This window comes from Podarcis bocagei (assembly GCF_964188305.1).
Source record: "Podarcis bocagei genome assembly, chromosome: 6".
Lineage (NCBI taxonomy): Eukaryota > Metazoa > Chordata > Lepidosauria > Squamata > Lacertidae > Podarcis > Podarcis bocagei.
The window spans coordinates 83,582,256-83,609,372 of NC_138130.1; the positions used below are offsets into that span (position 1 = coordinate 83,582,256).

The window sequence follows — 27,117 nt, forward strand, 5'->3', positions numbered from 1 at the left end:
TCACAAGGATGAGTAGAAGTTATTTTTGGGGACTAATGGATAGAAAGAGTACTCAGGGCTAACCTTCTCTTCCTTTGTGGTCCATGAAGCAAGTCAGAGCAGGGGACCTCAGATGGCCATACCATATGGAGTACCATAACAGAGAAGGGGAATTGTGCAGGGAAGAACTGCCCAGCTCATCTGCCTTTCCCTTTCTGCATTTACAACAGGGTTAGAGAACCTTTTTCAATCTGAGAGCCATATTGCTTTGTGGGCAGTCTTCCAGGGGTTGCATGCCAGTGGTGGATGGGGTCAGAGGCGAAACGGGGCAGAACAATGAGCCTGACTCCCATCCTTTGCATAGTAAGCTACAGTACATTCCACTATGCATGCGACAGTGGTCTCTGCATCCACCCACCCACTCCTCTCCGTCCAGGCCTTTGTATAGTAGATTACATTTCAGCCATCCATACATCCCTCCATCCAGACAGACAAGCAAAAGGCATGACCACAGTTCAAGGACACATTTCAGCCAGGCAAAAGATCTCAAGAACATGGAGTGGGGCCAGAAAAAGGCCTGGGGCACTGTATTTGTTTCTTGGGCCTGGGGTTCTCTATTTCTGCTGTAGAGCTCCCCCTGCACACTTTTGGTATACCTGCTTCTATATATTTTGGGTGGTGTTCAGCTAAACATTTGCATTGCATTAATGCTGTTCCAATGGGACTTTGTCACTCTCTCCTGTGTGACCTGCACTGCCCCACATCTGCTCTGGAAGGTTGGAGGAATGTTCTCCTTAGTTCTATGCTGAACTCAATTTGATGCATTTCGATTTTAAATGTAAATGTTAAGTTGCATTTCTGTGCTGTGTAGTAGCACCAGTGACTCTAGACGCTACTACAAAACCTGACTAAAAACAGCCAAAGAAAGTAGTCCAGACAAGCTGTTTATTGACATTCATTCTGATTTGTTTGCGGGGATATTATACGAAGCTACGGCAAGCGTTATCTCACACTTTCCAATGCATTTTCCCATTGCTTTCCTTGTCACAAGAAGTCTGATAGTTTTGGGGAAATGGGTATGTGTGGAAGGGCAGCAGATCAACTTTAACTGCAAAACCTGAGCTTGCCTGTATGTGACTGAATCGCACCTGAAAATAGCAGCAGGCTGGGAGCACGCAGCGTGGGGTGTTAGCTGCTCATCTCGCAAGCCTGACTATAATACAGGCAAGTGGAAACGACATCAGCCACTGCCAAGTACAACTTTCCATCTGTGCAAACACAGACTTCATAGAGCCCAAAGGATATCTCAGAATCTCCGCTTGTTCCTTGAGGCAATTTGGGCAGCCGCAGTCCAGCATTAAGCATAAGCTGCATGGAAGAAAGACAGACACGAATGGATTTGTTTGTGTAGCAGTAACTTAGGAACAAAAAGTGTGGTGGCACCTTAAAGGTTAATTTATTACGGTGCAAGTTTTGTGGACCTGAGAGCTCACTGGAGCCAGCCCTACACAGAACTGTTGACATGTGCTGGGCCCAGTAAATTAAACATTGACTCAATTGTGGTGATTAAATGTACATCAGAGCTTCCCTTTTAAAACTAATTTCTACTACAGCCACATTGCAAATTTAAACAGAACATTTGAATCTATGATTGGCGATTCCCCAAAGTTGGGGAAACACTTAATTTTTTTGTGGTCGCTGGCACCTTAACAAACAGCCCAGACGTGAAACATGGCTGAGACCTCAATGCAAAAGGCAAATTTCAATAGGGCTTTGTGTCAGTGGACTTTATTCCCACAGCAGCAAGCTCCTTCATGGAGGGCAAGATAACAGAGTGCAAAATGCTCTATGATTGCCGGGAAATGAAACAAATGAAAATGTTCATATTTTAAAATGGGAACTTGATAACAGCTGAATGGAATATTAGATAGTTCTGAATGTGTCGACTGGTAATTTCACCATCAATATATCGTGACTATACATTTAGATAAAATGGAGTCACAGGCACTGCAAGGGATTAGTTGGCTTTTCGTGAAAATCACCAACTACTTAGGGCCAGCATAGTTCTCATATTTTGCTGAAACTAAAACCAGCAGGAAACTGGTAGGAAGACAGCCCAATGTCTGAAATGTCAATGCTGTCGCTCTGAATACCAATTGTAAATGGATCGTTTGTTGATGGTAGATTAAGAAATAATTAAAATCTCACCATGCTATCGCTGCTCTGCAACTTGATATCCAGATGAGAAAGAGCCGTAATAGTCCCACTTTCGGCTTTAATATTAATCCCTCGTGGAGCATCCATGGTGAGAGACCGAGTTGGCGATTCAAGCCTGAAAGAAACCAGAAGGAAGATCTTAGCATCGTAATAAATTGTGGTTTTATTTATTGCATTTATTTATAATTTATAAGCCTGTCCATCATAATATAACAACAACAACAACAACAACATGATGCCAAACAGGTCAATACCGTATTGTAAAATCAATTACCATAAGGCAATTTTAAATATAAACTTCAAACACAATTTTAAATATAAACTTCAAATATAAATTTCAAACAGAATGCAGCAGATGAAACAACCAGCAACAGGCCACAATAGCTTCACATTACCCAAAAGCCTAAGTTAAAAAGAGATGTTGATGACGGCTATTTTAGTGCAAGTGATACTGATTTAATGGTATTGACTTCCAAGTGAGAGTTTAGAATTCTAGGCTGGCAGCTGATTCTTCCTAGAAGTTACTGTTAGCCAGCAAGACAATGTCCCATGATGTGGTGGTGGTGGCTGGTGTCAGATTCCTGGTGTAGTTATGGCAGCCGAATCATCTCTACTGCCTGAATAGTCCTAGGACTGTAGCAGTGTGTGTGTGTGTGTGTGTGTGTGTGTGTGTGTGTGTGTGTGTGTGTGTGACATGCCTTTTTTAAGAAGCTAAGCTTGAGTAGCATAACTCAACGACCTGGGTCACAGGCTCTGTAGAGTAGCTAGCTACCTGGATATATTTAGAAAGTTGTTCCTCTGTGAGCAGATTGCCCCGCACTACTGAGTATGTTCACAAGGTAAAAAAGGGTTTGACGATAAGGAACAGAGCTTAGGGGAGTGAACATACAACCATCTTTAAAAGGTTCAAATCAGCTTACTGAAGTTCCAGACAAAAGCCTATTTCCCACGCCACATTAATCCAATACATTATGTTTGACATGAAGCAATGCAAGGATAGAAAAGTGGAAAGGCAATGAGTGGGTGGGATTCCCCTGAAGTTTTGCAGTATCGCAGCAAAAGTGTGGGCTTGCTGCAATGAGCTTGTTCCATTAAGGCCAAGGCAGCTAACCCTGGAGAAGCTGAGAGAGATGGAGGCACACAGTGTCTTTCAGGGAGCTCCCTTACAGACAGACAGACTAAAGAAGCTACTCCCTCAAATGAGGGCTAGCAAACCTCAGGCCTAGGGGCCAAAACTGGTGCTCAAGGTGCATCTATTTGGCTTTGGTTGCCGGTGGATGACTTATGTCAGGAATTGGATAGGGGGAGTGCTGGTTCCACTGTAAAACACATTGTACAGATTGAATAAGCTTTGAGAATTAAAACTTCTGTAAAGAGAAGCCACAAAATTAATTCTCACTTTGTAAACCTTAAACTCAAGTGAAGCCAAGAAACAAATTATGATGCACAAGAGCCTTGAAAACCAGTACAGTAGTACCTCGGGTTACATACGCTTCAGGTTACAGACTCTGCTAACCCAGAAATAGTGCTTCAGGTTAAATACTTTGCTTCAGGATGAGAACAGAAATTGTGCTCTGGCAGCACAGCGGCAGCAGGAGGCCCCATTAGCTAAAGTGGGGCTTCAGGTTAAGAACAGTTTCAGTTTAAGAATGGACCTCCGGAATGAATTAAGTACTTAACCCGAGGTACCACTGTAGTGCCACAAGGTGGCAGCAAAGGACAGCAGTCACTTTGACATCAACTTAGAATCATAGAATTGTGGAGCTGGAAGGGACACAAAGGGTCAAGTAGCCCAACTTTCTGCAATGCAGGAATCAATAGGAAGTGCATCACTTCTGAATGCAAACAAGTATTCACAATACAGCCAAATATAGGCACCACTAGTACTGGAATGTAGCCCGAAAGCAAAGGAAGCAGCAAAACTAAAAATGCATGTGTTTGGTCAGTACCACGATGGGAGAGTGTTTGGAAGACTGTTACATATGTCACACTGAGCCCCATACTGGAAGAAAGGCAAGAAATAAACTTATTTTGTTTGGCACTCTGCTTCTGGTTTTTAGGGCCTTCTAAATCCGGCCCGCAGACGGTCCGGGAATCAGCATGTTTTTACATGAGTAGAATGTGCCCTTTCATTTAAAATGCATCTCTGGGTTATTTGTAGGGCATAGGAATTTGTTCATATTTTTTTTCCAAAATATAGTCCAGCCCCCCACAAGGTCCAAGGGACAGTGGACTGGCCCCCTGCTGAAAAAGTTTGTTGACCCCTTATCTAGTCAAAACATTTGACATCCTTTCCTCTAATTTTTGTCTCTTTCATTATAAGCAGTGTATTTGTTTTGTTTCGCACTAAATTTTCATCATTGTACCTGTGCCCCCATTCACCTTGTTCATTTCTTTGAGAGCCTTTCTTTGAGAGTCTTAGCACAGCTACTACTTCATGGCCCTGGAACCTAATTTACAAGGCAAACAGCTCGAGGTGGCTCATGCAAGTGAGCCAAGCCACACCTGGAAAGAGAAAGGGGGAGGAGGGAAACCCCAGAATCTCTGCTGCTTTAAACAAGAGAAAAATCCTTTTCTAGATGTGATGAGTAGTTGGATTCTGGTAGCTACCAAAAGCCATTTGCCTAAACATGTGGTGGAATGTAACCGGGCGCATTTCCTCACCAGCAAACAAAACTGCAGGGCAGACACGGCAATTGAGAAGGACAGTAGCAAACTTGCTTCTTCATGCTGCTGCTTCTTGCCATAGGGAATTTATGTAACAGCCCAGCCCAGTTCAGATCTGGATCTGGACATTGTGTGGGCAGCCTGCAGCTCTGAGACACACATTCCATTGTGTTTCTGGCTAGCATGACCAGCCTGTGGGTGGGTGTCTAAGAAGTTGGTTTGCATTTCAGGCCTCTTCAAACTGGGCAGCTCTTACATGAGCTTATTTTCCATGCTTTGAAATTGTTTTACAGCTTCTACTTTTTGAGACAACATGTTTTTGCTGAAGAAGTGCATTATGCACCTTTAAGCAGGCATCTCAGCTCCAGGGGTTTCTGGAGGAGATGTATTATCTAGATCAGGCATAGGCAAACTCGGCCCTCCAGATGTTTTGGGACTACAACTCCCATCATCCCTAGCTAACAGGACCAATGGTCAGGGATGATGGGAATTGTAGTCTCAAAACATCTGGAGGGCCGAGTTTCCCTATGCCTGATCTAGATCCATTTCAAGCTGCCCTCAGGCCTGGTTGTGGAACAAAGATGGCTTTGGTTTGCCTTGGTGGATGACTTACGCCAGGATTTGGATTGTGTGTCCTTGCTGGTGCTGTTGGACATTGATGCAATCAACCATCGTATCCTTCTGGGCCATCTTGCTAAGACAGGACTTGGAGGCACTGTTTTACCGAGTGGGTCTGATCCTTCCTGGAAGGATGAACCCAGAAAGTGGTGCTGGAGGTGGGGAACGACTCCTGCTTGACACTTGGGTAATTGGCCTGCGGGGTCCCTTGGGATTCTGTTCTGTCTCCTGTGCTAATGAACATTTACATGAAACCACTGGGACGCGGGTGGCGCTGTGGGTTAAACCACAGAGCCTAGGACTTGCCGATCGTATGGTCGGCGGTTCGAATCCCCGCGGCGGGGTGAGCTCCCGTCTTTCGGTCCCTGCTCCTGCCCACCTAGCAGTTCGAAAGCACCCTTAAGTGCAAGTAGATAAATAGGTACCGCTTTATAGCGGGAAGGTAAATGGCGTTCCGTGTGCTGCTCTGGTACAGGCTCGCCAGAGCAGCGATGTCACACTGGCCATGTGACCCGGAAGTGTCTGCGGACGGCGCCGGCTCCTGGCCTCTAGAGTGAGATGAGCGCACAACCCTAGAGTCTGTCAAGACTGGCCCGTATGGGCAGGGGTACCTTTACCTTTACTGGGAGAGTTGTCCAGAGTTTCTGGGTTTGGATGCTGATGACATCCAGTACTATTTCTCTTTCCTACCTAAATCCAAAGCAACTGTCTCAATTCTAAACCAGTGTCTGTCATCACTCATGGATAGGAAACAGCCACTGAAAAGGCCCTTTTGGGACACCGCTAACTGGGGAGAACCCAGAGTTGACTCCAAGAAGAATGTAGGGCCAGTGATGGCTGATATTCAGGGAATTGCTCCTTTAGGTACTTGGGTTGCTAGCTTCAGAGAAATCCCGATTTTAACTCTGGAAGAGCAGCTTAATATGGTCATGTTTGTGGCTTTCGCATAAAACTAATTCCATTCCATGGACAGAGCTATCACATCAGATTCCCCCTCTGTTACATGAAGCTGTAGTTAATACACCTATACAGATCAATTCTTTTTATTTGTCATTTTAACATACTGTGTATATGGCCATGCAGGGCCTGATAATACATAATACATAATTTGCTTTTGAGACAAATCCTTACCTCAGCTCTTTAGTGTTGTCAAGACCTCTAACACCTTTAATGAGTGGTGTTTCTATAGAATGTTCACAAAGAGCTCCTTCTGGCCCTGGAAGAGAGGAAACAAACCAGTTGTGGCTGTTAGGTGTCAGAGGGAAGAGACAGCTCCCCTTTCCCGTTACAAGGGGGAAAACAAACTACGGTAGGAGATCCTCATAATGGTCTCACAAAACACCAGGTTCACTGACCTTCGTGGAATGTGTGCACAAATTCAAGCCTTAAGGGAAGGCATTTTCAGACTGCATATGGTCTTGGAAACCTCTGATACTTGCTTCACATGTCATAAGGCGTGTCTGTTCAAAGTGTTTACAGGTTGTAAATTGTGATGATCCTACGATCCTTTGTCCTATGTAGATTTGGTATACAGGTAAAAAGCATTTCTGTGCGCTCTGGCTTCAGTCACGGTCCTCTGTGTGCCAGAAGCGGTTTAGTTATGCTGGCCACATGACCCAAAAAACTATCTGTGGACAAACGCCGGCTCCCTCGGCCTGATTGCTTGGAACTTTCCCTCAATTGTTAGTCAACTTGCATCATTTTCCTATGAGCGTCAGCTTATTGAAATTTAATTAAGAGACTGTCATCTTTATTCTACCAGCAAATTAATAAAACTGAAATAAGTGCTTTCATTTAACAGTGTGGGTGAAATTTTGAAGATGATATTTTGTCTCCATCAACTAAAGTTGGGGCCAGCAGTAAACAAAATAAGATAGAAAGTGAAACCTATGGTTAATGAATGACTGTTTTCAGCAGCTGTGAGCTTGTTTTGCTTTTAGAAGAATGTATTCTTAAAGGATGTTTTTGAGCTGTTCCTTACACTTGCATGCAAACCTGTGACTCGAAGTCTGTCTGTACCAATTGCAACTTCATCTTCATCCACTGTAAACAGAGGCTTTCCATCCAGATTCATGGACTTGATCTGAAATTCCTGACCATCAAATTGTACCATGTCCGGACCTAAGAAGCACACAAGCATTATTAGTATTTTTAACAGAACCATTATCATTTGCTTTTTCTTAAGTTGCATTTATGAGCTGCCAATGATACAATATATTGTGACACACCACCTCTATCTCCGAGCAGGTGTTATAAATTCCAGGGGTACCAGGAGCACTTTAACCCAGGATCTGTTTCCTGTGGGACAATAAGGCACAGCAGAGACTGTAGTGTCTTTATGATATGTAGTTCATTTACACACATATATAACTTGAAGCCTACAATGCAGGGGTCCACAGCATTCCTACCCCAAGAACACTGGTATTGTCTTTTAAATGAAATCCTGTGTTCAGGGAGGGAGGAAGCCAACCCATTTGTGAATGGGATTTGCACTCTTATCCTCTGACTTGCTAACAGCTCATTACCCCAAAGGAAATTAGGCTGACTTCAATAAACACCTGATTCATGTCGATTCCCCAAGATTAAGGAAGGGTCACAATTTAAGATATCTGCCTGACTTAATTAGTTTTCATATATGCTAATAACAGAGGCTTATAAATGGGTCTACCACTCTTCCCGGTTCTAACGTAACAATTCTAATTAAATTGTAACATTTATTAAACCTAAACATTGAACACACATAGATCTATAACAATATGTTTATAAAGTTTAGGGCATTGGGACTGCAATCCTATTCCTTCTTACCTGGGTATAAGCCCTACTAAACACAGTGGGACTTATGTCTGAATAGAGATGTATAAGATTGCACTGTAGATTGTGGTCCCAGTTTCCAGCTTTCATTAGGAGAAAAAGTAGAATTTTCCTAATCAAATAAAAAGGAAAAATACTTTGGGGTTGAGCTAGATGGAACACACTATGCAAAAATGTGCACATGTGACTCTGCTGTGAAAAGTGGAGAAGAATGGATATAGTGTAGAACTGAATCACCCCTTAGAATTACGGGTTGCATATGATCCTATGCATCTTTTCTCAGAAGAAAATCCCACTGTGTTCAATTTTTCCTATTCCCTGTGTATAAAACTGCATGCTTAATTTCTAACTAGTCCATATCTAATCCACATCAGTGTAGCATGCTTATCACGTAAATTGTTGTACAAATTGGACACTGGTATCCTCTCTAGGGCTAAACAGCTTGGGGAAGATCTGCAAAGGAGGAGACAAAGATTAAAGCAATCAGCTCAGGTTTTCTTTTCCAGTATTTGCAAGTCCTGCAGTTTTGTGTTCCCTGATAGGAAGCGTCAGATCTCCTTCCAAGGGGGAAGACAGAGGCCTGATGTTGGATGCCAAGACACCCCAACCAGGAAAGAATTTATGTCAGTTCATGAATCCCCCCTCCCATTTTGTGGGAAACCTAATGCTCTACCCCTTATATCTGGATGTGGCTATTCAATTGCATTAGGCGCTCTCTCACTCCTGCTCCTTTTGGACAGCAGCCCTACTTGAGTTGACTATCCAAGACCATTTGTATGGCCTCTGGATAGACATGGGATCACCACAATGAATGTGCATATTCAAAACCTTCAAAATGCAAACTGAAGAAACGTAGCTTAAACCTACCCACACTTAATCTGCCTGTGACGTTCCCATCAGGATTGCGTGCATTTAGAGTCACATTATGAGTGGATTGCAAAAGCAGAGATGAGTCCTAGTGTAAGGGGTGAGGGGAAAGAGATGCAAATTTAGAAATCTTTCAGATATTCACCACAGGAAAAGCTAAACATCTTAATGCCTCCAAGGCTCTCAAGTAGCCTATGATAGCCTTGGTAAATGAGTAACTTCTTACTCATGGGTAACTGAGCAGGCCCTGCTTGCCTCAGCCCTCTTCAAAAGCATTCAAACCATTCCTGAATATACCTGTCAGGGGTGCCAACTTGAATAAAATATTGTGGGGGCCCGGGTAAGCCCCGCCCCACATAATCAATCACATGAGACAGTGAACACACACCATTTGAATGGGAATGCTCATCAACTTTGCAGGAGGCCAGCGTCCTCAAATATTTTATTGTGGGGGGGGGGGGTCAATGCTCCCACAGACCCTAGGAGTTGGCTCCTATGATACCTGCCTCTTTTTATTTTCCTCCATTTCCCCAGTCCTTCACTTCTGACACCCCCCACCCCCAAGAATCATAGGAAGTGTAGTTTACTTCTCACAGAACAACAATTCCTAGAGCCCTTAACAAACTACGGATCCCAGGATTCTTTGAGGGGGTGCACTTTAAATGTACACAGCCTCTTAGAAAAGCCAAACACAATAATGAGCTATCACTTCCTTCATCCTATGGTCCAAGACAGGGTCACTCTTGACCTTGTCTCTGGTTTCAGCACCTTCTGATGTGACTGGGTGTATTGAAAAATGAATCCAGACTGACAACAGCTCCCTCTCTAGACCCACAATGCATTGCTGACTTTAACCTACATAAGTCTTGTAGATGATAATTTATGACATGTACCCATTGCTAATTTTCAGACGACCCGTTGATGACCTGACTTACAGCCCAAATCTAAGCATATTTACTTAGAAAGCCTCACTCAACTTAGTGGGGTTAAGCCCGAATGTGTGTGCGAGCAGAATATTGCAGACTTGCTTACCTTTCTAGAGTGAACTTCTTTGGCATATAAAGGATATAAAAATTCTGACTCCCGTTCTAGCCGAAGTCCTTCGCTTTGAACATAAAGGTATCCCATTCCAATCTGTAATGACAAAAGACTCCAAGCTTTTAGATGCACTGCATTTCTTACTCAAGTGATTTTAAAATTCTCACCAGAGTATCATGCCCGCCTTCTTCAAACAGTGGATTAAAATGCACAAGAGGAACCCTGACCAGATGAGAAAAGAGGGGAAAGATTACGACAACATTATGACAAGACAGCATCAGGGGTGTGGGGGTGTGGGAACAACCACAATAGGCACTTCCTTATAGTGGTGCTCAGTAGAGATGTAAACTTTCCAGACATTCTGAAGCCATGAAAAATAAGTTCGACCCCCTAATTTCTTTTTTGTGGGGAGGAAACAGACATTTCTGTGGAAATGAGAAAATCTGCAATACTTCTTTTGTTAGCACCCTTAACGGATCAGAAGTCGCTTTATTACCTTAGGGACATCAATTGCATTATGTACAATTTGGTTTGCCATGAAATTATCAGTTTAAAAGTGCAGTTTGTTCAGACAATAGTTACACATGCAAAAAAAGATGATGAAGGACTCTTACTGGAGAAAACCACATCACTTTAAGAATCCAAATGGTCAGAGCAAGATCCACAACTAGGATGATGATTAGGAGGAGGACGAAGAGATAAAGGCAACGCTTCCTCCAACCGTAGATGCCAACGTTGTAGACATATTGTGTTTCTGGTCTCTGTAGGTTAGTACCTGGTGTTGTTGTAGTATACTGTTCACGTACCATCTGCTAGAGAAGAAAAATAATCATTAGAAAATCATTAAAATGTTTTGGACTGCAACGCATAACCAGTTACTTAGCTACATTAATTGATTTTAAAAATTGCCCCTAATGAACTGGAAAGCAATTAAGAAGGAAAAACCCACAACTTTATTTGCAGATGGCAAGCATCTTTTAAAAGAAGCACTCTGCCTTTTAGGAGAAAATACCTCTTCTGAGATGATGTCTGCTATGACAATGCAAGCATCATTAAAAAATACAAAAAGTTAATTGATGGAATAATCTAGAATGATATGATTGAGATTTCCTTAACAGCTCTAAAATTATGCTTGCTTTGTCCGTCCCGTCCCCCGTCCCCCGGTAAAATGCTTTAACTGCTGGCTGTAAATTTTAGAAATGACGGCCTTTGGTCTTTTTTTCTAGATTATGAGCTATTGCCTATGGTTTGAATAAGAGAGTCTAGGTCTAAATTGCACATATCCTCAACTCTGTACTGTTCAAACTCAGGGCTGATCCAATAAATTTTGTGACCTGAGGCAAAGGACAAGATGACACATCCCTATACTGTGTACAGAAGCTGACCAGGCTGACAGCTGAACCTTACTTCAGCAATGGCAATGGGACAACATTCTCCACCACACCTGAGGGAAGCAGGCTAGCTTTTAGGGGTACATAGCAGGTTGCATGGGGTACACAGCTCTGTCCTCTAGTCTCTCCCTGCTGCTTACTCAATTTGCCTAATGGGTGGGCTGGCCCTGCCCGAAATGCTGACAGCTGAAGGCAGGTGTGGGAACCTCTGACCCAGGGGCCAATACTGGCCCACCAGGAGGTCAAATTTGGGCTGGAATGCCAAACCACACATACCTGCCCATTAGCTGGGTGGATAGCAGAGTGGTGGTCAATCCTGTTGGGTGCTGTTTTGTCAGCACGTTCCCACCCCTCAGGTCAATGTTTACATGAAGGAGGGAACGCCCAACTTTCAGTCTCCTGATATCATGATGTCAGATGACTGACAGGTGGGTGACCTCATTCCCTGTCAGAAGCTGACCTGTGGGGTGGGGAGAGATACATATCTGGTTCACTAGGAGACCAATTGAAATTAATCAATTATGACTGATTTGGACCCACTAATATAAATTTGCCTATTCTTAGTTTCCATGCGCTGCTCTGGTTTGCCAGAAGTGGCTTAGTCATGCTGGCCACATGACCTGGAAGCTGTACGCCTGCTCCCTCGGCCAGTAAAGCGAGATGAGCGCTGCAACCCCAGAGTCGTCCAGGACTGGACCTAACGGTCAGAGGTCCCTTTACCTTTAACTTTACAGTGTACCTTGGGTTACATACACGTCAGGTTACATATGCTTCAGGTTACAGACTCCGCTAACCCAGAAATAGTACCTAGGGTTAAGAACTTTGCTTCAGGATGAGAACAGAAATCGTGCTCTGGCAGTGTGGCAGCAGCAGGAGGCCCCATTAGCTAAAGGTTAAGAACGGACCTCCGGAATGAATTAAGTACTTAACCTGAGGTACCACTGTACTCTTAGTAGAACTTGGATGGATGCAATCCATAAAAGATGAATTCCTTCTGTGATTCTTTATACGTTAAGGAATATGTAATTTATAGGGTTTGGGTTTTATTTATGGATATATTGATGCTATCATGCACATCCTATTTAAAGTGAATAGGAATGGTAGAAGAATATGGAGAAACTCTACCCCACGACTGGAGTAAGGAATCTGCAAAATCAATGTAACATGATTTGTAACATTGAGCTGCAACAACTATTGTTAGCTCAAAGATTCAACAACTCCTATGGCTGAACCTTTATTTTACAACCGTGCCGCTATAAAAAACTGGGTTGAAAATTAATGGCAGTCTAGAGGCATGTACAACTATCTTTAGACATTTACATTCCAGCATGAATTTTGCTTAACCCACATGCTTTGAAAGCATGGGCTTTCTTGGATTATATTCAAAATGAACGAGACTCATAGAATTGTAGAGTTGGAAGGGACCCATCGAGGGTCATCAAGTCCAATGCAGGAATCTCAACTAGATCATGCATGGCAGATGGCCATCCAACCTCTGCTTAAAACTCCCCAAGGAAGCTAAGTTTGCGTAGTTTAAAACTTGGAAATTGAACAACTAATGATTAAAATTAATTTCTAGAGTCTGCGAAGTCAGTAGACTTGACAACGTGTTTATTTAATGACACACTGAGAAAATAGCCAGGCACATTGCTGGTTAATAATAGCCACAGCAGCTGCTACACAGTTTGAATTGACAAGAGTAGAACTTCACTACTTACAGTGTGTCCAGAGAGCAAGGAAATAGGCTTTTTAAAGCAAATGTTCAAAAGTTTTGGGGGCAGGGGGAGGAAGAGGTAATTCAATTTAGTGGCTAATAAAGAAAACCACTACTTCCAGCTTCTTTTCATTGCTCATTAAGAAGATTCTCCCTTTCGTTTTCCATTCATTAACCTGTAGATTACTGTTCATTCATTAACCTGTAGCCATTCAGCCATCACAACCGGCATGGAAAGCATAAAAGGACCCAGCAGTCAGGAATCTAGGCAAGAACTTCACTCTCTCTTTAAAAGGAAAAGAGCAACAAGAAGTACTCCTATCATATGCAACCAAGTCCAGTGCCAACCATATGATGAGACTACCCACCCAACAAGATCTAGTGCTGACTTATCTCAGCCCATGTTCCTCTCACTTCTTCTCTCGCTTAAATGAAAACTCCATTTGAATGTACATTTGACAGCACTTCAGAAGTGAATAAGGAGAGCTTGAATTGTTCTTTCTTTCTAAAAATCACAAATAGGATGCTGGAGAGAGGGAAAGATGAGCAAGTCAGCAAAGTGATTCCATCACATTTACTTTGTTTACAAGGTGTGACCGGAAAGTTTGGTGAATGGTCACAGAAATTGGACAGTGAGAAATATTTGAACATACAATCGGCATCGGAAACCCACGAAATGCTCACAATTGTGTACGGAGCTGAAGCTGTAACTCATAAGACAGTGTATGAGTGGTTTAAGCATTTCCGTGAAGGGCGGCAAACCATCAAAAATGACCCTTGGTCTGGCAGACCGTCAATGAGCAGAATGGCGGCAAATGTCAACAGATTCAGGTAGGTAGCCATGTTGGTCTGACGCAGTCGAAATATATAAAAAAATTGCTACTGGACAATTTTTTTATATATTTCAAATGTCAACAGAGTTTGTGAGTTATTGATGCAGGATTGGCATTTGTCTGTACGAATGATGGCGGAAGAATTGCATATTCCATGTGCAATCGTTACTGAGGTTACTGAGTTGTCCCATCCTCCATATTCTCCCGAACTGGCCCCACCGGATTTCTTTCTTTTTCCAAAACTGAAATCTGAACTGAAAAGGCAAAGATTTTCCAACTTTTCACACGTCCAAGCTGCTGTGATGAGGGAACTGAAAGCAGTATGAAGAGAGGACTTCTCCAGAAGTTTCCAACAGTTCTATGAACGTTGTCAACAGTGCGTTGTATCAGAGGGGGCCTACTTTGAAGGCCTGTAAGGTATGTAAGTTTGAATATTTCTCGCTGTCCGATTTCTGTGACCATTCACCAAATTTTCTGGTCACACCTTGTATTTTTTTTTTAAGAAAATGTATACAGTGCTACCTCAGGTTAAGTACTTAATTCGTTCCGGAGGTCCGATCTTAACCTGAAACTGTTCTTAACCTGAAGCACCACTTTAGCTAATGGGGCCTCCTGCTGCCGCCGCGCCGCCAGAGCACGATTGCTGTTCTCATCCTGAAGCAAAGTTCTTAACCGGAGGTACTATTTCTGGGTTAGCGGAGTCTGTAACCTGAAGCGTATGTAACCCAAGGTACCACTGTATACCACTGGATTGCAAGAGAACCTCTGAACAGTTTACAAAAAAAACCACCCACATAGAAGGTACAGAAATCCCAGCTTTCCCCACGCTCTCAGTCTCATGCCCAACTATTCAAATAACAATCACCAACCAATTTTACAACATAAAGATGATTCCTACTGTGTACTACCTGCTGTTAAAAGTTAGCACTGTAAGTTTGCACTGCCTCTGCTGCTAGCACATCAATAAAGGAGGAAGAATACTTGCTTTCAGAACACTGCCAATTTAATGTGAAATATTTACGCACAACCATGCTGTTTCATAGTACTCTTTGAGATGCTACTCTTTTCAGTCATCTAAAAGAAAGCCAGGCTTTGGAGCCCTAGCCACTTTGCACAATGGCCCACCTTTTGGAGGGGATCAAGTGCCCACAGCTGTTTCTGATCCCTCTGGTGCACCATCTCCATCTGTACTTGTGGCACCAGTCCAGTTTCTAGCTATGCACGTACAAAGTGCATGGATTGTGGGGATGTTTCCCCCCTGTTTGTATAGATGGAAGCAGGGCAATCCGTCCCAGTGTGCATAAGAAGGGAACAACACGCTAGGTGGGTGGGTGGAGAGATGTGTCTGCTCACTCCCATCCATGCATCAGGGCTGTCAGACAGGCAGGCACATATCATGCAAACTAACCTATTGTCATCTACAGTAGGAGCCTTGAGAAGCCCTAAATACAGACAAGCAACTCCTTGTGTTAATATACGTAAGCTGAAAACAGCTGCAGACTGCTCACCGCAGGGATCGCGCGAGACATGAAAGGGCTTTCCAAGGCTCCCGAGCTAAGGATTTAGCGCAAGGAGTGTTGCAATCAGTTAACATCACCGCCACAATGTTATTTGTGGTGTCACTCAGAAGAAGAAGAAACAACTTTTCACCACTACAGAACTCAATCAATATGGACTGGATATAATCCTTGTGTGAATTTCCCCCGAGAGAAACTCATCAGCAAACAAGCGCTGAGTCTTCCAAACCCATATTTGAATTTCTAGTAAATATTTATGAGGCTCAACAACAAAGTGAGTACGAGTGCAATCCTAAGTGGGATGTGGAGGGGTACGAAGCGGTAAATAGCCGCTTTCAAAGCTCTGCTGGCTCCTGGCAAGTCAGAGCAGGAGGCTGGCATAGCAGGGGTTTGCGTGTTGCCGTGCATCTCTTTTTCCTTTTCTTCTCTTCCATTCCAATAATGCGGAGAACTGTTATACCAGCTTCAGGCTGCCACAGAGGGAAGGTCTGATCCTGAGACTTCTTCTTCAAGGAATAAAGGGGTCATGGATCCGCCAAGTCCTCTGTCCCAACCCTGCTCCACCTACAGAATGCCCAATTTCAGGGTCTACCCCCAGCCATAACTGTGGAGATATTCATAAGCACTTGGGACATGCCCCTTCTCCGAAAAAAGCTCATATATCCTGGCAGAGGGATGCTTTTGCAAAGGATTTCATTGTGCCACTGCCCCAATCCAAAGCCCCTTTCTACCTGTGGCTCCTTTTAGCAAAGGGGGGGGGGGCGAGAGACAGACAACAGGGGATGCACATCAGATCTTGTTTGGTCTTGGTGAGCAACCTGGCTGCTGAATTCTCCACCAGCTGAAGCTTCCAAACCGTCTTCAGAGGCAGCACATTGCAGAAATCTAACCTACAGGTTACCAGAGCATAGATGAACAGTACTTACACTATCCCTGGCCAAATGGGGCACAGCTGGGCCACCAGCTGAAGCTGATGGAAGGCACTCCGTGCCACTGAGCGCACCCGAGTTAGCAATCCTATACTTGTTTATCTGCGAGTAGGCCCCATTGAACTCGATGTGACTTAATTCTGAGTAGGCATCCTTAGGAATAGGCATTATATGATTGCACCGTTACCGACTAAGCAACAATAAATTCCAGTTAAGCATACGGGGGTGAGGAGTTTGCTAAATATCAGTTTTGCAGTGACACTGCATTAATAATGTCTCACGGCGTTTCACTACATTGGAAATGCATTTCTACCTTTATCAGTGTTCCACAAAAAAGTGGGATGTGATTATTAAATGCCTCTCAAAGGCTACTTTGAAATAAGAGGCTACAAACTACAATATATTACTGGAGCATGCTGTTCTCTGTTTAAGCAAGATAGGGCTATTTTAATTATTTAAAAGCCGGGAAGACAAACATTACCAAAAATAAAGAATTGCACCCTAAGTAAAGATTAAGTACTTTAATTTGTCAGGATTTTTTCATTTTCTAGAGCACAATTCTAGGACTTAGCTTACTGATACAGTGGTGCAAAACTTTTGCTTGTGCAATGGAACTTCCTCCTCCTCCTCTCCAGGCCCTTGCAGCCCTCCTGTCCTCCTCAAAATCTGCTCCACAGGGTTGGGGAACCCTATGGCGCAGATTTGGGGGAAGCAAATGGAGAGAGACGTTCCATTGTCCAACTGCTGGACATAATGTAATAAGCTTAACCCTACCAAAGAGCCAGGGTCTGTGCTCACCTGATCTCCTGCAAATAGCTCAATGCACAAAAGCTAACATGCAGAGAAGTAAACTGAAGCTGAATCTTGACCATACTATTCAGGAATTACAGTGGTACCTCGGGTTAAGTACTTAATTCGTTCGGGAGGTCTGTTCTTAACCCGAAACTGTTCCTAACCTGAAGCACCACTTTAGCTAATGGGGCCTCTTGCTGCCACCGCGCTGCTATAGCACAATTTCTGTTCTCATCCTGATGCAAAGTTCTTAACCCGAGGTACTATTTCTGGGTTAGCGGAGTCTGTAACCTGAAGCGTATGTAACCTGAAGCGTATGTAACCCAAGGTACCACTGTACTGAACTAGGGGAGAACATGATCCTGTCTGGCTGCAGAAGCATGTTTAGCCCCACCTCCAGAGTCACAAAAATCCCGCATGAATACAAAAGGCTCCTTGCTTAAATGCCTGGGAGAATTTGTATGTCATTTGTGGAAACAGTTTAGATCAGTGGAGCTCAACTGTGGCTGATGCATCACATACAACAGAATGAGCCTTACTGATATATATGTGTATATAATACCACTGGATTAAAAGAGCATATAACCGAAGCACAAGATTTTATATTCACATCCATATGTGACAAGAACGAGTGAAATTCTGTTATTAAATAAAAAATGATAATATTTTTCTCAGTAAGAAAATTCTCCATGTAGTTGCAGCCATTTGTTTTAGGGGTGGGGAGGAGGTGGGCAGGGGAGACAGAAAACTATCAGGCAAAATAAGCCAGAGTTTTCTTGGAGAGTGCAGAGGCCATTCATCCTGTGTAAATCAGACTGTCCCCAAAAGAAAAGAGTAACATTAATATATATATATATATATATATATATATATATATATATATATATATATATATACACATACACACACACACACACATATATATATATATATAATATATTGCTAATCTGTTATGCAATTGAATGCAATGAAGAAAACTTGCTTTGCTAAGCTGAAGCTCTACCAATGTTTAAATCAGTAATGATCTACAAAACATTAAACATTTGGTGCTTGAAGTTAAGATAACAGGCCCAAAGGGAAGATTAACAGAAGTGCAAGCAGTGTAACAAGAAAAGGACACATACAATTTAGTTACGGTTCATAACATATATAGATCCAAGCATACGTAAAAGACTTACCTTAGAAGATTTTAAAGCAGTACGATTTGCTGAACTAACTAGGATCAGACTCTCTCTGCCTTATAGAATGATTTTCTCCACTTGAATCTAGAGTGGAAGATATTCGAGGCGTGGCTGGGCTTGTTTACATGGTTGGCCAGATCTCACATTCCACTGCCTTTCACTGGCAACACAGGCAAGGCTAATTTTAATCTATGACAAACTAGCTAGTGCTGCACTAGTGCTTCAACGAGGGGCGAAAAACTTAAAATAATTATTATTTGCAGGGGAATTTACACGGGTTTCTTTGATTTCTGTTCATCCCACTGTTACTGAGCAGCTCAGATCAGCTGGAACCCTGCAGGTGCCCTGAAATTGTGTGTCTATTCTGGCTTTGCTATGAGCAGTGAGTGCAGTGCAATTGCAAAGTAACAAAGCTATATTGGTGTGATCACAACTCAGAGCAGCAAGCGGTGCATGGGAGCGAGCAGTCACACGGACAACATAGTTGCAAGCATTATTATTATTATTATTATTATTCAGAAGAACAGGACAAGTCCAGGTGTCAAATGCTAGGTTAAAATAGGTGTGTCATCAAGCATATGGTGGCTAGGCGCATCTCCAGATTTTTTGCTATATCTAATGCAAGTATACACTCTTATTTGGCCATTAGTTTTCTCTAATTGTTTCCTCCAGCGAGCTGGTAATTAGATTAAACACCCTTTTTGCATTCCACTCTTTCCTGAGTAATCACTTGAGAAGGATGCTGCAAGTGGCCCAGGAATTTTTTCATGACCATGCAGAAATTCTGCAGTGGGAAAACTGTACAGTGGTACCTCGGGTTAAGAACTAAATTTGTTCTGAAGGTCCGTTCTTAACCTGAAACTGTTCTTAACTTGAGGTACCACTTTAGCTAATGGGGCCTCCCACCGCCGCCGCGCCATTTCTGTTCTCACCCTGAAGCAAAGTTCTTAACCTGAGGTACTATTCCTTGGTTAGCGGAGTCCAGTGGTGTAGCGTGGGTTGTCAGCACCCGGGGCAAGGCAAGTAATTTGCGCCCCCTAACCCGTGGATTTGCGTCCCCTAACCCTAACCCCCAGATGTTGTGCCCGGTGCGGCCGGCCCCCCCTGCACCCCCCATGCTACGCCACTGGCGGAGTCTGTAACCTGAAGCGTCTGTAACCCGAGGTACCACTGTATTGTGATGCAGCAGATAGACCTGTGTCCTTTATTTAGCCCTGTCCTTAACAAGATCACCCTTTGCATTAGAGCAGATGCCTGACAGGAATTCCCTCGCCTATAACTGGGCATTCCTCAAATCCCCAACCTCTTTGGTTTCATGAGTATAAGGCTTGCTAGGCTTCTCCATGCTTCTCTTTTCCCCAAGGAGCTGAACTTCTCTTCAGCTTTAGGTAGATCCTTTCCCCATCTTTCCCATTTCCTTCTCTTAGTCATGTTTGCTGCTTTCTTTGGGTTTATTCAGGATCCTTGTGAGACGCATAATCCAGAATTTCTTTTGTTTTTGGAGCATTGTTAGAAGGATTTATAGAAAGCAGGGTGAATTCCTCCAGTGGATAAAAGAAAATAGCTATGTCCTTGTCCAGAAACACTGGGGGACAGATCTGGCTTTATTGGCCTTTATTGGCCACCCCATCCACAACTGAACCAAAAGTTTCAGAAAACAGAGGCAGCTGGCTGACTCTTTGAAAGACTCAAATCACCAGATAAATTTTTATCAAGACTCAAGTCATGACTGTGCACCTGCATGCTGAAACCCAGGAAATAACTTATCTCTGCACCCTCTTCCTTCAGGTAAGTTATTATTACCATCTCTTTCTGACCTCTATCTCTCATTTTCCCAGCCTCACTGTTTTTCAACCATTGTGTTATCCCAATTCCAGTTATTTGCACTGGAGCATATTCCTCTTTTGCATTTAAGCCTCCACTGCAGCCCTTTCTGTTCCCCAGTGGCCTCCCAGCCCCTTAAAGGCAAATCTCTCCTCTCCATCTATTTGCATCTCTACATCAGTAACTAAGCTTAAGGTCCAGGCAATGTGGATTTTGGGTAAAAACTAATCATCTTGGTATTTTGCATTTTTGTCTTGGCACTTTAAGCCACAAAGCCATTTTACTTATGGCCCAAAATTTGATGTAAATACAGTATTCAAGTAGAATAATGTGCGTGGCACTTGCTATTTCCCCCATATCAACAAGACTTGTGTTGGCAATATTAAATTAGGAGCAGCATAACACAAGAGCCTCTGTGGCATGAACTGTGCCCAGATTAAAGACTCCCAAAGTGGTACTGTACTTCCATAAACATACATGTGGACATGTAGATAGAACATGAGCAGATCCATTAGCACTACACTGAAGGGAATCTAGCAGTTAACTACAGTCATACCGCGGGTTATGAACGCTGCGGGTTACTCATTTTCGGGTTGCGGACAGCACCGAACCCGGAAGTACTGGAATGGGTTACTTCCGGGTTTTGGCGCTCACACATGCGCAGAAGTGCAAAATGATGCCACACGCATGCGCAGAAGTGCCGAATTGCGTCACACACATGCGCAGATGCGACGCTTCAGGCTGCAAATGCTGCGGGTTGCAAACGTGCCTCCCGCATGGATCACATTCACAACCTGAGGTATGACTGTACAGGAACCTCTAAGAACCCCCTGTCTATCTCTTGCTTGCTTTGATAAAAATATACATGCTTTTTTCCCTGTCCTTGGGAGGAGAGAGTTTCAAAGTCTGGGAATCCGCAAAGGCAGAAAGAACTGCCTTATATACAACATATGGCTGCAACCTAAAATGGGACCCCCCATGTTCATTTCTTGCCTCTCCCCTGGTAATATACAGGATGAGTAATCCCGTGTGATGACATCATAATACCAGGAATTCCCTTGCACCACGTCATTGGCTGCTGTTTGAGGAGCCTATGGGATTATATCAAAAAATGGCTGGGGAGGCCCAGCCAGATGGGCGGGGTATAAATAATAAATTATTATTATTATAAAATGTGGCAAGTGAGCTTACATATTGAAATTTATCTAGATTTCCAAGCTTTTATATGATGTAATCCATATGGAAATGCCCACCCAGGATTGGCAGTGCTGGAGTGTTACAGAAAATCTCTCAAATAAATATAGAAGAAAAGGACAACTCAGTACAGATATGCCATTATTTTTAGCAGCAGCCTTATGTCAAGCATAACATTCCTCTCTGAGAATGTCTGTGCACATGGTTTCATTATGCAGACTTGGAAGTAGGAGGGATGCCGTGTGACAGCCATAATAAGCTACTTGCAGAAATTAAGATTTGGTGCAGAGAAAGAGGCAAATTTGAAGGTGGGTGTGTTGTTAAATATCTTGCACATTGTGTATTAGGGCTGGAGATTCAGATTCTATGCTACATTCTGAACTATACAAATATTTATTTGTTGATAAATAAAAGAAGATTTTAGGAGGCAAAACAGGCCACCTTCTCACCTCCTGAATGCCAGAACTTTGAACACATGACACCGCTGTCTTTTCACAATTGTTTTCAAGATTCAGGATTTGTTTGCTGGGGCACATCCAGTCCTTCACTGTCTACAAACACCTGTATAGAATCTGGGCTGCCTCTCCCAATTCAGATAGAACACATACACGAGCTGTGTGTCTTCCGCATATTGGTGACACTTCACTCCATTATTCCTGGTGACGGCTTCCAGTGGCTTTATATCCACAGCGCTAAAATGGACTGCCTCTCTTGGAGATCAGCAGTATCAATTCTCTGGTATGGGGTTCGCCAGCATCACTCTAAGTATAATTTGCTCAGAGTATAGCATTGCCCAGAACACACGCAGCACAATAGAGATCCGAGTGCTGCTTCCAACCAGGCTGGCTCTCTGTGCATGAAGTAACATGCCTAGAGGCTGGAACGGTTAATGCTCTACATACAGTGGACACTAGCCATGCGCTCCCCATCCTGCACACTGTACACTCATCCATACACTGAACAGCTCGGGGGCACATTATCTCACTCCACAGTAGCCCTAAATTTTGTTTTTCATTAACATTACACATTTGATGATGAAAACTGCTTATGTTTAAATGTGTGTAAGTGGGGAACGACAACATAAACTTGGTGTGCGAACACTACCAAGCATTGCTCACTTCTCCCTAATAATCCCCCCCTCCCGGTAACAATTCTGTGCTTCTTTTGCTGAAGCCTGGAACTACAAGACTAGTAGGATGAGATGAGGCTTCTTGCTAACAGTTCTAGATCATAAATTGAGGACTGGCAAATTCCCAATTAAATATGAAAATCTGAGGTACTTCTTTGCTTTCACTGCCACTGATTCTTTATCCACTTTAACACATATGGTATATATGAATTAATATTTTTTTACAACCCAGTAAATAATCAGGGAGACAGGATTAAGTGGTTAAACTTAACATATATATGGTACTTAAAATATTATTGGAAGTGAGAGCTGGACCATAAAGAAGACTGATTGCCGAAGAATTCATGCTTTTGAATTCTGGTGCTGGAGGAGACTCTTGAGAGTCCTATGGACTGCAAGAAGATCAAACGTATCCATTCTTAAGGAAATCAGCCCCGAGTGCTCACTGGAAGGACAAATCGTGAAGCTGAGGCTCCAATACTTTGGCCACCTCATGAGAAGAGAAGACGCCCTGGAAAAGACCCTGATGATGGGAAAGATGGAGGGCACAAGGAAAAGGGGACGACAGAGGACGAGATGGTTGGACAGTGTTCTCGAAGCTACCAGCATGAGTTTGATCAAACTGAGGGAGGCAGTGGAAGAGAGGAGTGCCTGGCGTGCTCTGGTCCATGGGGTCATGAAGAGTCGGACACGACTAAACAACAACAAAATATTATTACATTTTACAGAAGTGATGTACTATGTTGGGGATTCACAAATAGTCCCCGCTACACACCAGCTGGGGTGAAGTCCTCTGGCACATTATAGAAAGCTGTGCCCACCTGCAATTGGCCCCTTAGCATCCAGATTTCCTTAGCAGAAGCAGCACTGGCAGCCTAACCTGGAGGGAGAGTGAAATGACAGGGAGGTGTGGCTCTGAAGCAGACACATCCCACCCCCCCCACCCCTGCAGTTTAAATAATCTGATTAAAATAAAAGGTTGTAGAAGTGAAAAATTAGGTTAATATAAGTACAACAGATATAAAGTCTCAGGTTGGTTTGCTTTTTTAATTAGCTGGGTGTTTTGCCTCTTGAGCTACAGTGACCTCTACTGGATTAAAAGTTTGAATCACATGGAATGATTTTATTGTCACTGGGCATAGTTCTAAATCCAACTGTTCTATGATAACGTTCAATGAAACCACCATTAAGAGCAGTGGAAGCTGCAGTCCTAGACCTACTTACCTGGGAGTAAGCACCACTGAACTCAATAAGGCTAACTTCTGAATAGGCACACTGTAAATCCCATTGTTTTGAACAGAAGAGTCACCGTATTTTTCGCTCTATAAGACGCACCTAGTTTTTGGAGGAGGAAAACAAGAAAAAAAATATTCTGAATCTCAGAAGCCAGAACATCAAGAGGGATCGCTGTGCAGTGAAAGCAGCAATCGCTCTTGCTGTTCTGGCTTCTGGGATAGCTGTGCAGCCTGCATTCGCTCCGTAAGACGCACACACATTTCACCTTACTTTATAGGAGGGAAAAAGTGAGTCTTATAGAGCAAAAAATACGGTAATTTTACACCCATATTTCCTTAGTTTGATGATTTCATGAAGTGCTCACAAAAAATGGATATGAAAGATAAATTAATAAGAATGCACCAGTTTGCTGTTGCTGATTAAAACTGCCTTTCAGTGAGTGTTTCAGGCCTTTAATATGACAATGCATCTACGTGCTGTAGAATAGCCAGCTTTTTCTGATACAATTAAATGCTTCATTATAGATTGCTAAAAATATGAGGATAATTGCTCCCCTGCAATTCAGGTAACAATGGAGTGATTATACATTGTTACGAAGCATTGAAAAATGCAACAGTAAGTTTAGGAAAAAATGAATTTCTGGGTAATTCCTGTTTTTGTTTTGAATGGCTTGAGGTTATTATATTCTGGCTAAATATCACCTACGAAGAGAAACCATGCCAGTTTGTGCCACCTACCTATGGTAGATAATCTTTAAATTACTATTTGAAGCGTGTTCAGTAGAAGACTTTGTGGCAAAAATAAATTAAGTTTAGGACACATGCTAATTCCATGACTGTTTGAATGCAGATGTAAGTTCAATAGGACCCCACATTATTTTCTGGCATGGCTTGAATATTTTAGGCTAGTTTTACCAAGGCAAGTCTCACCATGATCTCTTTGCTCATGGTATGCGGCCCGATATTCAGCCCTACGCATAAGACATGGGCAACGTGAGTTTGAAAACATGATTTAGAAAGAAGTGATGGATATGAGACAAAGCTGGAAAAGCATTTTTGAATGCAAGATATTTGCAGCTGAATATACCTAGTCTGTCCGAGAAAATGCTAGAGCTGGAATTAAATCGTAATCTGTGAGCATTGTGGATGGGTGAACAGTTCACATCTTGAACCAGGCAAACAAATATTTGATTGAAGACTCAGCCCTAAAAAGATGAAAGAGATGTTTATTAGGATATGTAAAGTAGTTCACTCAAAGCAACACCACTGAAATATATCCAGATCACCTGATAGGATCAAATCTTTATGACATGCTTGCATAGCAATAAATCTTAACATTCTAATATATGAGAGCTGTGAGAATATGAAAATGGCATGTTCAGATGCTTATAAAAGTAGTGCTTAAAAACAGCATTCCCTAAATTCAAAAATTCTGCAAGAGCTCTTTGCCACTGCCTCAGAACAGACATAGCAGTGCTGATTTCAGCTATTGCCCCAATGACATTTGATTTTGTCTTGCTCTGGCAGTATGGGTGAGTTCCCACATGTCATTACTCAAAGGCTGCAACGTCCAGTGATTACTTCTAACCATTACATTCATGATTCAAACACCATGGGCACAAATTTCACTTTACCTAACTCTGTTGGGCAAAATGGAGGACACTTAAAAAAAAACAACCAGCAGCAAAGAAAATTACTAAATTCACTAAAATGCATGTTATAAAACACCCAAATCATATTCAGTTGATGAGTCAAGGGGAACAAGCTGCATGCATGTAACAAATGGCAGAATGTGTGTTGTGGGAATCAGCTTGAGTTTTTGTTGCTGGGTGCAACAAATACAAGGATGGGGGCCACACAATACTTGTGCCAAGCGATCTGCTAAGCTCAAGATGCTCTTCTGTCAAATTATTTCAATCAACGGAATCAGGCATTCAGATTCTGTGTCTCCTCATATTACGGACAGGGTGTAGAAACACTGCACACTTAAGTCATGATGCTTCCAAAGCAAAGATGAATGTTTAGAGTCTAAGCCATGGGGAAAACGATACTTCTGCAGCGATTAGTGTGAATGGTCAAGGGATATTGGGAAGTGGAGTGGGGAGAACTCGACATACAGTGGTACCTCGGGTTACACACGCTTCAGGTTACAGACTCTGCTAACCCAGAAATAGTGCTTCAGGTTAAGAACTTTGCTTCAGGATGAGAACAGAAATTGTGCTCTGGCGGCGCAGCGGCAGCGGGAGGCCCCATTAGCTAAAGTGGTGCTTCAGGTTAAGAACAGTTTCAGGTTAAGAACAGAACGAATTAAGTACTTAACCCAAGGTACCACTGTATAGTATGCCCAAGGAGCATCATCTGAATGTTTAGAAATAGTCCATCTACCTCAACAGGAAGGATAAAATAGGAAGGTGGGGAAAGTAAAATATAATAAGCTCCCCAGAAGAAAGGTGGGATAATATATATATATATATAATCAGCAGGGGTGAAACTAGGCTTTATTTCACCCAGGTCCAAGAGCCAGTTTGACATTTGTGCACACACACAAACAGAGGCTGGGAGCCTCAATGGCGCCCCCTCTGGAAGCGTCACATGGGGCATAAAACACAGCTAGCCCCCCACCCCCGTAGCTACGGCTCTGTAATATAAAACAAGCCATCTATGGGATTGCTGAATAACGAGGGACAGCTGTGTATGCAGCTGAGATGCATGTGTGTGTGAAGGGTTGAAAGAGAGGGAGGGTGCAGAGAAGACAAGACATCGTGAGGATGCATGCAACACGCGTGCGGTGCAACCCTATAAACACGTTTACTCAGAAGTAGGCGTCCTCTTAACCCAGCGGGGCTTTCTCTCTCGTATTCCGTGCTTGGGACTGCCCTGTTATAAGGAGAGCGAAATATGTCTCGGGGACGCAAGAAGAGGAGAGTGTCGTTACCTGCCGCTCCTCCTGAAGCCTTCCTGCAAAGAGTCCCTTCCTTCCTTCTCTGGGAGGCTGGCACAAGGGCGACACGGGGACACCAGCCTCCTTCTTTTATCCCGTCTCCCCGTCGGAAGCGGCGCCTTCCCAAAACGCGCGCCAAAAAACAACAACGCAGCAACTCCACAGGCGGCGTCTCTTCCGCCCGCCGCGGCGCCTTCCCGCCACTTCGGAGCAGGGCCAGGCGACCGGGCAGACACGCAG

General features: G+C 43.2%; 1 protein-coding gene across 3 annotated transcripts; it reads right to left on the minus strand.

Annotated features, from left to right (window-relative positions):
* Positions 1-907: 907 nt before the first annotated feature.
* Positions 908-27,117, minus strand: SGCG (sarcoglycan gamma). 3 transcript variants are annotated; one of them, XM_081198017.1, is made up of 9 exons: positions 26,872-27,117; positions 25,024-25,141; positions 10,812-11,006; positions 10,192-10,293; positions 9,160-9,247; positions 7,477-7,602; positions 6,613-6,697; positions 2,188-2,311; positions 908-1,347 (listed from the first exon to the last, which is right to left on the minus strand). In XM_081198017.1, exons 3-9 carry the CDS (start codon positions 11,004-11,006, stop codon positions 1,168-1,170), a joined length of 900 nt encoding a protein of 299 aa, XP_081054143.1. In that variant the 5' UTR covers positions 25,024-25,141; positions 26,872-27,117; the 3' UTR covers positions 908-1,167. The 3 variants fall into 3 exon arrangements, with proteins under 3 accessions (XP_081054143.1, XP_081054142.1, XP_081054141.1); XM_081198016.1 differs by lacking the exons at positions 25,024-25,141; positions 26,872-27,117 and adding an exon at positions 18,552-18,708; XM_081198015.1 differs by lacking the exons at positions 25,024-25,141; positions 26,872-27,117 and adding an exon at positions 18,552-18,699 and having other exon boundaries at positions 10,812-11,009.